Raw genomic sequence first — 11787 nt, 5'->3', positions numbered from 1 at the left:
TAACAAATTTTAATAGCCTATGCAAAGCCATCTGTGAAACTGCGCAATTTTCGACATCCGGGAGCTTGTCTTTGTTTGTGAGCGGCCTAGGTCAGTTTCGGAGCGACGCCCCCTTTGTACGATGACTGTGACCTCTAGTCCTCTCGTGACTTTTGACCGGGTGTATTGAGGCCCTGGAAGCAGGGGGGTGGCAGTGTGAGCTGAATCTATGAACGTCCACAAAACAGAGAGACGATGCTACCCCCACACTGTCAAAGTACTCCTGTGCAGGGATGGAGGTGTCAGCCGCGACGTCCAGAGGACCCCCGGGCACAGCATTCACAGACAGCGACAGAAAAGTGCGTGACCGAATGATTTTATATATATATATATATATATATATATATATATATATATATAGTTTATATGACATATGTTTTATTCCGCGACGTCCAGAGGACCCCCGGGCACAGCATTCACAGACAGCGACAGAAGAGTGCGTGACCGAATGATTTTATATCTATATTAAAAAAAAAAAAAAAAAAAAAAAATATATATATATATATATATATATATATATATATATATATATATATATAAAATATAGTTTATATGACATATGTTTTATAAAACATATAAAGCCATATATGAATTTATATGATTGTATATGTTTTCATACACGCTACACGGACACAGATTAATAGACACATTGACTGACTGACTCATATATAGTGAAAAGGAGAGAGAGGTTTGGTGATTTTAGTTGTCTGTCTCTTTCATTACAGTATTTAATACGTTATATGTATATGTTGTTTTTTCCCTCTGTTCTTTGAAAGTACCTAGTCTACAAACAACAACAACAACAACAACAGCGATACTACTACTACAGCATTGTTATTTTGTGATCAAAATTTCTCCTCCTGTTATGACTTCTTTAACGTGTTATTATCGTCATTATTAAATGATCTGTCAAGCGATAGCTGTGAGATTGTCGGTGGTCCAGATAGTAGGATTTTTTTTTCATATTAGGTCTGGGAACTGGTGGCATTCGAAGCGTGCGCGGTTGTTCGCAAGAGAGTGTTAGACGAATCTGGCCATGAACGCGCAATAATGCCATGCCCGCGTTGGGCGTGCACTGAGGAAGCGTTTAATGCTCGCTCCAGTAACCGTTTTGGAATGCTATGGACGAGTTTGCCTGATGAATTTTCGACGTTCCCGTCATCTCGACGGGTTAAAACAGTTTTACAACTAGAGTTTCACAATACTGGCGACAGAAGAGCATGGACGCTGCTTCAGATGCAGGTAAGCGAACAACTTTTTCTCGGTAGAATTACACTGAAGCAAGCAATAGCCACTCAGGTGAGTTAAGTAGTGTTCACATTGTTATCTGTAGGAAAATGGGCTTTCCCGGAAATCCAGTTTGCTGGTAAATTAGCTGTTTTCACCACTACCCTGAGGAAAATAATCAGGTCGGCAAATCAGGCAACACACGCCGTCATGCGTAGTACTTTAAACTGTTATCGGTGTTCAGTTTGATTGGTAAAAATGTTAGCTTAAATGACTGTCTGAAGTGTTAGCACTGTGATACAGTCTGTAAGGCGTATGGTACAAACTAACAGCAGCAGCAACAATGAAACATTTTGCGGTAATGATCAAACCTCAGCCTAGTTTAAACGATATATATATATATATACAAGCTAAGTTACTTAGCATGCACCAACAGTGCGTAAAATATCTGTTCGTTTTGTGGCTAGCCGTTGGGATATCAATTTATTCATCGTAGGGCGATGTGTTCCTGTCGAAAACTACCCCTTCCATAATGTTTTCATTGATCTGGATAAATGTCTTTTACCGAGAGTGTGTTTTCCTAAAAAAGTTTAAAGTTACTCTATAGTGTTGTGGTCCCATCTGTGAATTGTCTGGATGTTACAGAGGTCTTTGCTTTAACTGCTTGGCTGGACTGGGGAATTGATGGTATAATAAGTTCCCGAGCCTTTGCCTCGCGTTACTGAACCCGAGTCTACTTGTTCCAACCTGACAGGGTGCAGTGTGGAGGCGGGTCTATGGGTAAATGTTATCGCATGGTACGAAGCTTCGCTGTAAGTCGCAACTGTCCTACTAGTGTCAAGAGAAAGTGGAAATATGCATTTAAGGTTTATGTCTCAGACTTGGAGCTGAAAAATCCTTCCCTTTGGTGTGTGTAGAAACGAGACCACATGGGGGTTGAGTTTAAGCCTTGTGTTTGTGTTCGTTGGCGTTTAGAGTTATGGATTTTGTAGTGGGCTATTGCAGAGTTTGTTCAGGACGTGAGCCCATACAGTCGATGAAGCCACTGTAACATTATGTGAAGTCTATGACATGGCCGGTCAACCCTTAAAACCCCTTTTATAGCCGTTCAAAAATGGAGCGATTTCAGACGGAATAAGGGGTAATCTTTTCCACAGGAGGCTGTTGTGAACCGGTTTCCAGAGCGTGATGAGTGAAAGAACTGGGCCGATATTCGCTGTAAGATAAAAGGGTTCAGTCTTCTAGAAAACATTAAATGCTTTGTTGCTTCTTTTCAAGTGAATGAGAACATAGCCTATCATAGTACCAAAACAACAATATAGCCTATCATAGTACCAAAACAACAATATAGCCTATCATAGGCTATATTGTTGTTTTGATTCTATCATAGTACCAAAACAACAATATAGCCTATCATAGAATCAAAACAACAATATAGCCTATCATAGTACCAAAACAACAATGTGGCCTATCATAGTACCAAAACAACAATATAACCAATCATAGTACCAAAGCAACAGTATAAGCTCTAGGTGTTGGGAATAGGTCCAGCTATACACATACACAGAACAGAGCTCAGTCACACATGCATGCACACACACGCACGTACGCACGCACACACACGCACACGCACACACACGCACACATGATGCCTGCCAATATAATGTAACATAATATAATTTAATCCAGTAGAATGATGCCCGCCAATATAATGTAACATAATATAATATAATCCAGTAGAATAATGCCTGCCAATATAATGTCATATAATATAATATAATCCAGTAGAATGATGCCTGCCAGTATAATGTAACATAATATAATCCAGTAGAATGATGCCTGCCAATATCCTGTCATATAATATAATATAATCCAGTAGAATGATGCCTGCCAATATGAATGTGCGTCTCTGTACCTTCCATCATAGAGGCTCCATAAGAACTTGTTTTGAGAAACTTATCCACTTTCTCAGTTGTCACCGCTGCTGTGTAACATCTCAGCTTTGCTGGCTTGTACGTGTGTGTGTTTGCAGTCTTTTTCCCTGCTGGTCGCACACCTGCCAATAACCCATTACTGGACCAGTTACCCAGTTACCAGTCACTGCTGTACCGACGCAAGCCCTCTGCCAGCGGCAGCACAAAGAGACGGAACAGCTCTCGTGGGCGCTTTGGGTCTTTGTCGTCCAGTCTGAAATGGAGTCTGGGAAAGGAGGGGAAAGAGAGACCAGTCGTCACACAGAGGCCTGTCCGAGAGCTGCCCAAGAGCATGGACAACAAACGCAAGGACAGGTGTGTGTGTGTCTGTGTGTGTGTCTGTGTGTATTTTCCCTTTGGGATCAGTAATGTGTATGTGTGTGTGTGTGTGTATTTTCCCTCTGGGATCAGTAATGTGTGTGTGTGTATTTTCCCTTTGGGCTCAGTAATGTGTGTCTGTGTGTGTGTGTGTATTTTCCCTTTGGGCTCAGTAATGTGTGTCTGTGTGTGTGTTTGTGTTTTCCTCTGGGATCAGTAATGTGTGTGTGTGTGTGTTTTCCTCTGGGATCAGTAATGTGTGTGTCTGTGTGTTTTCCTCTGGGATCAGTAATGTGTGTGTGTGTGTGTGTGTGTGTGTGTGTTTTCCTCTGGGATCAGTAATGTGTGTCTGTGTGTGTGTGTGTGTGTGTGTTTTCCTCTGGGATCAGTAATGTGTGTCTGTGTGTGTGTGTGTGTTTTCCTCTGGGATCAGTAATGTGTGTGTGTGTGTGTTTTCCTCTGGGATCAGTAATGTGTGTGTGTGTGTGTGTGTGTGTTTTCCTCTGGGATCAGTAATGTGTGTCTGTGTGTGTATGTGTTTTCCTCTGGGATCAGTGATGTGTGTGTGTGTGTGTTTTCCTCTGGGATCAGTAATGTGTGTCTGTGTGTGTGTGTGTGTTTTCCTCTGGGATCAGTAATGTGTGTCTGTGTGTTTTCCTCTGGGATCAGTAATGTGTGGTCCAAAAGTTGGAACCACTGACGCCAGTGGCTATGCAAATGAGAACCACGTGAGAACCAATCAGTTTAGCGTGTGATGTGTTTGGTACGTGACGTTCTTCAGAGAGGCGGGAAGAACGAAAAAAGTCTGGCACAAAGGCAGAACTGGCACCGGCACCGTCCTCATGGAAAAAAGCTGTGTTTTTTTTTTCTCTGCGATCAGTAGTGTGTGTGTCTGTTTGTGTGTGTGTGTTTTCTCTGGGATCAGTAATGTGTGTGTGTGTGTGTTTTTTTCTGTGGGATCACTATTGTGTGTGTAAACAACAGGACTGAGCATTGGATAAATCGCTAACTCAATGTTATTTTTGTGTGTGTGATGTGTGACTTGTTGCTGTGTGTGTTGCGTGTGACTTATTTGTGTGTGTGTGTGTGTGTGTCCAGGGCACAGAGAATGCAGCATGACAGACAGTTAGCTGGCTGGGCCCAGTGGAGAAGCAGCTCTGTCCGCACTTTACGCAGACTCAGAGAAGAGTGTGTGGAGGGCCTGAGAAGGCTCCAGCTTTGGAGAGGAGAAATCCATGTCATCGAGGGTAACACCAAACGACAGTGTCCCCATTTCTGATACATTAACACACCCTCTCTTCACATCCCTGAGAAATCCACGTCATCTCTGTCTCACCCTCTGTCTGTCTCGCTCCCTTTCTCTGTCTCACCCTCTGTCTGTCTCTGTGTCTTCCTTGTCCAATCTCCCTCTATCTCTGTCTCTCCCTCTGTCTCTGTCTCTCTCCTTCTCTCTCTCTATCTCTGTCTCTCTCTCTGTCTCTCAGGAATGTTTGGGACTGGCATTTTGTCCTATTTCTCGTTCCTGCGGTTTTTGGTGCTGCTGAACTTTGTCATATTCCTGCTCATGTTCTCCTTTGTCATCCTCCCGATCATCGCTGCGCCGCATGTGTCCGGGAACACCAGTTTAAACCGCGCTGACGGTAACCACACAACCACACATCAGTTTCAACCGCGCTGACGGTAACCACACAACCACACATCAGTTTCAACCGCGCTGACGGTAACCACACAACCACACATCAGTTTAAAACGCGCTGACGGTAACCACACAACCACACATCAGTTTCAACCGCACTGACGGTAACCACACAACCACACAACCACACATCAGTTTCAACCGCGCTGACGGTAACCACACAACCAAACATCAGTTTCAACCGCGCTGACGGTAACCACACAACCACACATCAGTTTCAACCGCGCTGACGGTAACCACACAACCACACATCAGTTTCAACCGCGCTGACGGTAACCACACAACCACACATCAGTTTCAACCGCGCTGACGGTAACCACACAACCACACATCAGTTTCAACCGCGCTGACGGTAACCACACAACCACACATCAGTTTCAACCGCGCTGACGGTAACCACACAACCACACATCAGTTTCAACCGCACTGACATTAACCACACAACCACACATCAGTTTCAACCGCGCTGACGGTAACTACACAACCACACATCAGTTTCAACCACACTGACAGTAACCACACAACCACACATCAGTTTCAACCGCGCTGACGGTAACCACACAACCACACATCAGTTTCAACCGCGCTGACGGTAACCACACAACCACACATCAGTTTCAACCGCGCTGACGGTAACCACACAACCACACATCGGTTTCAACCGCGCTGACGGTAACCACACAACCACACATCGGTTTCAACCGCGCTGACGGTAACCACACAACCACACATCGGTTTCAACCGCGCTGACGGTAACCACACAACCACACATCAGTTTCAACCGCACTGACGTTAACCACACAACCACACATCAGTTTCAACTGCGCAAATGGTAACCACACAACCACACTCACATTACAGTAACCTCAGACCACACTGACAATAACCACACAACCACGCTACAATAACCTTACATCACACTGACAGTGACCACACAACTACACTCACACAACAACAAACTTACACAAGTGTGTATACTGACAAAAACAGACGAAAAATCCAATGCCCTAAATTCACATACAGCGTGTGGATAGGTTCATGCCATTTGTTTTTCAAAATGCTCCCTTTGTAAGTTTTCCTATACCAAAGTGTCTGTGAAATGACTCAATTTAACTATTTTATGGGGAGTAAAGGTTTGGTGTAATAGTATCATTTATAGCCATTGTATATTAATGTGTGCATACTGTATTTGTATGTAGGCTTGTAGTTGGGGGAAGTTCTTCTGATGAGCATGTGTCTGTGTGTGTTGGACAGGTAATGAATGCAACCAGTACCCACCCACTTCCCCTCGCGGCCTTGTTCTCTTTCACCAACACATAACGGACTTGCTCTCCGGAACGGTATGATCAGAGAGAGAGGATAGGAGTTGTTAAAATGGCTTCAGTTTGTTTTTCTTTGTCGCGTCTCAATGGCTCTCCTGTGGTCTCACATGCAGGGTTTCCTGGAGAGAACCTACCTTTTCTATGGCTACTATAAGGTGGAGACCATCCATTTCCACAAATACACGTACAACCTCCCACTGGCCTACCTGCTAGTCACTGTCACCTACCTGTTTCTGAGCCTTGTTTGGATTGTTAAAAGGTACACCCACACAGACCTACTGTTAATCATGAGTAATGCTAATGCTTACACCACTCGGGTTTGGCTGATGTACAGGTGAAAGCTTTGAGACATCATTACGAGACATCAGAACGTTGCCTGAGTGTGACGGCTGATAAGTGACAGTTCGTTTTGCTGCAGTAACGTGAAAGCCGATGCCATCAGTCAAACATGAGAATGATGCCCATGTTTAATGTCGCCGTAGTGGAGTGGGGAAGGCTAATAAACTTGATTGTAGGCATAGGCGTAACTCATGGGGCGGGGCGCGGCGGCACATCCCACCCAATAATTTCCACGATTTTGCTTTTAAAAATATGAATAAATTTGTCGGGAGAATTTGGTTCTCATCTAACCTACTGACGGGGGAACGAAAAACCTTTAGCCAACGAATTCAGCTGCATACGCATAAAGGTCTCTGTTGTCATGGCAACGTTTATCAGTGACCCAGAGCAAGCAGCACTGATAGAGATTGTGGGGATAGTGAGATCTTTCTGTGCGTGAGTTTTGTGTTATAGACAAAAGGAAGGGGAGATGAATCAGACTGATGGGTTAGGGTTAGGGTTAATGAGATCTTTCTGTGCGTGAGTTTTGTGTTATAGACAAAAGGAAGGGGAGATGAATCAGACTGATGGGTTAGGGTTAGGGTTAGGGTTAGTGAGATCTTTCCGTGCATGAGTTTTGTGTTATAGACAAAAGGAAGGGGAGATGAATCAGACTGATGGGTTAGGGTTAGGGTTAGTGAGATCTTTCCGTGCATGAGTTTTGTGTTATAGACAAAAGGAAGGGGAGATGAATCAGACTGATGGGTTACGGTTAGGGTTAGGGTTAGTGAGATCTTTCCGTGCATGAGTTTTGTGTTATAGACAAAAGGAAGGGGAGATGAATCAGACTGATGGGTTAGGGTTAGGGTTAGTGAGATCTTTCCGTGCATGAGTTTTGTGTTATAGACAAAAGGAAGGGGAGATGAATCAGACTGATGGGTTAGGGTTAGGGTTAGTGAGATCTTTCCGTGCATGAGTTTTGTGTTATAGACAAAAGGAAGGGGAGATTAATCAGACTGATGGGTTAGGGTTAGGGTTAGTGAGATCTTTCCGTGCATGAGTTTTGTGTTATAGACAAAAGGAAGGGGAGATTAATCAGACTGATGGGTTAGGGTTAGGGTTAGTGCGATCTTTCCATGCATGAGTTTTGTGTTTTAGACAAAAGGAAGGGGAGATTAATCAGACTGATGGGTTAGGGTTAGGGTTAGTGAGATCTTTCCGTGCATGAGTTTTGTGTTATAGACAAAAGGAAGGGGAGATTAATCAGACTGATGGGTTGGGGTTAGGGTTAATGAGATCTTTCCGTGCATGAGTTTTGTGTTATAGACAAAAGGAAGGGGAGATTAATCAGACTGATGCAGACTATAGTCTCCTCGCTGCGTGGAAGAGCCTGTGTTCTCGTCTAAATTGGAGAGTAGTTAGTTTTTTTTTGTTGTTTTTTTTTTTAACTCGGTAGGAGTACAGGGAAGAAGGAGTGATGGACAGACTAACGATTGCTCCCCCCAATCCTGAAAATACAGTTACGCCCCCAATCCTGAAAATACAGTTACGCCCCCAATCCTGAAAATACAGTTACACCCCAATACTGAAAATACAGTTATGCCCCAATACTGAAAATACAGTTACAATCCCAATACTGAAAATACAGTTATGCCCCAATACTGAAAATACAGTTACACCCCCAATACTGAAAATACAGTTACGCCCCCAATCCTGAAAATACAGTTACGCCCCCAATCCTGAAAATGCAGTTACGCCCCAATACTGAAAATACAGTTACGCCCCAATACTGAAAATACAGTTACGCCCCCAATCCTGAAAATACAGTTACGCCCCCAATCCTGAAAATACAGTTACGCCCCAATACTGAAAATACAGTTACGCCCCCAATACTGAAAATACAGTTACGCCCCAATACTGAAAATACAGTTACGCCCCAATACTGAAAATACAGTTACGCCCCCAATACTGAAAATACAGTTACGCCCCCAATACTGAAAATACAGTTACGCCCCAATACTGAAAATACAGTTACGCCCCAATACTGAAAATACAGTTACGCCCCCAATCCTGAAAATACAGTTACGCCCCCAATCCTGAAAATACAGTTACGCCCCCAATCCTGAAAATACAGTTACGCCCCCAATCCTGAAAATACAGTTACGCCCCCAATCCTGAAAATACAGTTACGCCCCCAATCCTGAAAATACAGTTACGCCCTTGATTGTAGGTTTATGTATGAAACAGTGTTGCAGTTCTTGGCAGTAAACAAACAATGGTCATTTCACCCATATTTTTCTCAAGGATTAAATGTTTGTGCTTGATTTTTTTTCTATAGTTTCTTTTTGATGTTCATATGGCAGGCCCACACAACACACACACACACACAATTTCCTTTGATGTGCATTAGTAGTAGTGCTCTATAGTTTATAATGGATATTTTTTAAACTTTTTTTGTATTTCATACATTTGACTCTTATTTATTAAAGCGTTATATTTTGTTGTACTTTTATTTTGAAGTACTATTTATGACAATAGAACAAGTTTATTTTTAAACTGCATTATGTCTTGTCATCTTGGTGAGGACTACATAATTACACAAATGTTAGGGTTAGAGTTAGGGAAATCTTTGTTTATGTTATGTGTTTCTGAGGGGAAAAAAAGAAGAATGTCGGTCGATACATCATTATCGGATTTTTAAATTCTCAAATATCAAAATCGGTATCGGTCTTAAAAATCCTTCATCGGTCGGACTCTAGTCTGAGTGTTGTCTAAACGCTGTCTGTTGTCTGAACGTTCTGTGAATGCTGTTTGAACGCTGTCTGAATGTTGTGTGGATGTTGTCTGAATGTCATCTGAACGTTGTATGAACACAGTCTGAATGTTACACAGGTCTGCCACAGGCTTCAAGCGTAAGCTGGTTCAGGATGAAGATCGTTTCCAGAGTTTCTGTAACAAGATTTTTGCAGGCTGGGATTTCTGCGTAACCAATGAGAACGCAGCCCGACTGAAGAGAAGCAGCCTCCTGTATGAGCTAAAGGTGTGTGTATGTCCTGACCCTAACCCTAACCCTAACATGATGTGACGTGTGATGAGTGAGGCATTGTGATTTCTCTGTCTGTCTCTTCCCCTGACCCCTGACCCTGGTCCTAACATGATGTGACACATGCGATAAGTGAGGCTTTGTGATTTCCCTGTCTGTCTCTTCCCCTGGCCCCTGATCCCTGACTCTGACCCCTGACCCTCACATAGGTGACACATGTGATGAGCGAGGTATTGTGATTTCCCTGTCTGTCTGTTTGCCTGTAGACGGATTTAGAGGAGGAGCGTATTAAGCAGAAGATGGCTGAGCGCAGTCAGAAGGAGAAATGCAGGATCTACATGTTTCGACTGGCCCTCAATGTGTTTGTACTGGCAGTGCTGGCAGGGTGTTTCTACAGCATTTACAGAGCGACGGTTTACTCCCAGGAAGCACAGGTCAGCTTGAGTTTACCAGCACAATCACACGGTACCGACCCATACAGTACTCCACACAGAGTTAAGGCTTGAGTTTACTAACACCCCAACACTCACACGGTGCTGACCCATACGGCACTCCACACACAGTTAAGACTTGAGTTTACTAACACACCAACACTCACACGGTGCTGACCCATACGGCACTCCACACACAGTTAAGACTTGAGTTTACTAACACACCAACACTCACACGGTGCTGACCCATACGGCACTCCACACACAGTTAAGGCTTTCACTGACACACTCACACACATTATTATTATTGTTGTTGTTGTTGTTTTTTAATATACAGGCCATTTCAACAGTCCATATAAACTTCTGTAACCAGTTTATAACCAATTGATGCAGTTACCAATGACACTAATAGAGGGATCAATTCAGTCCTTATTCATGATTTAAAACAAACTCACAGAGCTTCAATTTACAATTTAGCATTTGGCAGACGCTTTTAGCCAAAGCGACTTACAATCAGTGTATCAGTCGGATTCCTAATACCTCATAAGCAGACATCACAATAAGACTGAGCGTCAATATGCCCCTTCGTATTGCGCCCCTGGAATACTTTGACAAAAATAGATACAAGACAAGGGTTTTTTTTTTTTTTTTTGTAAGGAAGGGAGGTTAGGTATTGGGGGACATGTGGGTTCTGAAGAGGTGGGTTTTCAGTTTCTTGCGGAAGATGGTAAGAGATTCCGCAGTCCTAACTGTAGGAGGGAGGTCGTTCCACCACCGCGGGGCAATGGCAGAGAAGAGGCGTGGTCGGGAGGAGCAGCTGCTGGGTTCCTGAAGTGAGGGGAGCGTCAGCTGACCAGAGGTCGTAGAGCGGAGGGTTCTAGTAGTGGTATACGGAGTTATTAGGGACTGAAGGTATGATGGGGCGGAGCCTCTTGTTGCCTGGTAGGCCAGCACCAGTGTCTTGAACTGGATGCGGGCTGCTACCAGAAGCCAGTGGAGCGCCGTAAGCAGTGGAGTGACATGAGAGTGCTTAGGGAGGTTGAATACCAGACGTGCAGCGGCGTTCTGCACGAGCTGGAGCGGCCTGATGGCGCAGGTCGGTAAGCCAGCCAGTAGAATGTTGCAGTAGTCCAGGCGGGAGATGACAAGCGCTTGGACCAGGAGCTGAGTCGCCCGTTGTGTGAGGAAGGGGCGGATTCTCCTGATGTTGTATAGGGAGAATCTGCAGGATCGAGTGACTGCCGCGATGTGACTGGCGTAGGTGAGCTGGTTGTCGAGGGTCACGCCAAGGTTTTTGGCTGCTGTGGTGGGGAACACCACAGATCCCTCGATGGTGATTGCAGTGTCAATCGTTGGGGAGTTCTTAGCGGGAAAAAACAGAAGCTCCGTTTTCTCCAAGTTGAGTTTGAGGTGGTTAGCG

General features: G+C 44.1%; 1 protein-coding gene across 1 annotated transcript in view; it reads left to right on the top strand.

Moving 5' to 3' along the window:
* The first annotated feature begins 1180 nt into the window (after positions 1–1180).
* The window catches only part of tmc7 (transmembrane channel like 7), a 29812-nt gene continuing 19205 nt past the window's right edge, over positions 1181–11787 (top strand). The window contains exons 1-8 of the mRNA XM_030780123.1: positions 1181–1281; positions 3299–3554; positions 4656–4804; positions 5042–5197; positions 6508–6593; positions 6689–6834; positions 9786–9933; positions 10203–10370. Of these exons, the coding sequence (XP_030635983.1) occupies positions 1260–1281; positions 3299–3554; positions 4656–4804; positions 5042–5197; positions 6508–6593; positions 6689–6834; positions 9786–9933; positions 10203–10370 (1131 nt within the window). The 5' untranslated portion in view covers positions 1181–1259. The remainder of the gene's footprint in view (positions 1282–3298; positions 3555–4655; positions 4805–5041; positions 5198–6507; positions 6594–6688; positions 6835–9785; positions 9934–10202; positions 10371–11787) is intronic.

The sequence above is a fragment of the Chanos chanos genome, chromosome 7, assembly GCF_902362185.1.
Source record: "Chanos chanos chromosome 7, fChaCha1.1, whole genome shotgun sequence".
NCBI lineage: Eukaryota > Metazoa > Chordata > Actinopteri > Gonorynchiformes > Chanidae > Chanos > Chanos chanos.
The sequence above is the reverse complement of the archived record's forward strand: the minus strand, read 5'-3'. Positions and strand labels throughout refer to the sequence as shown.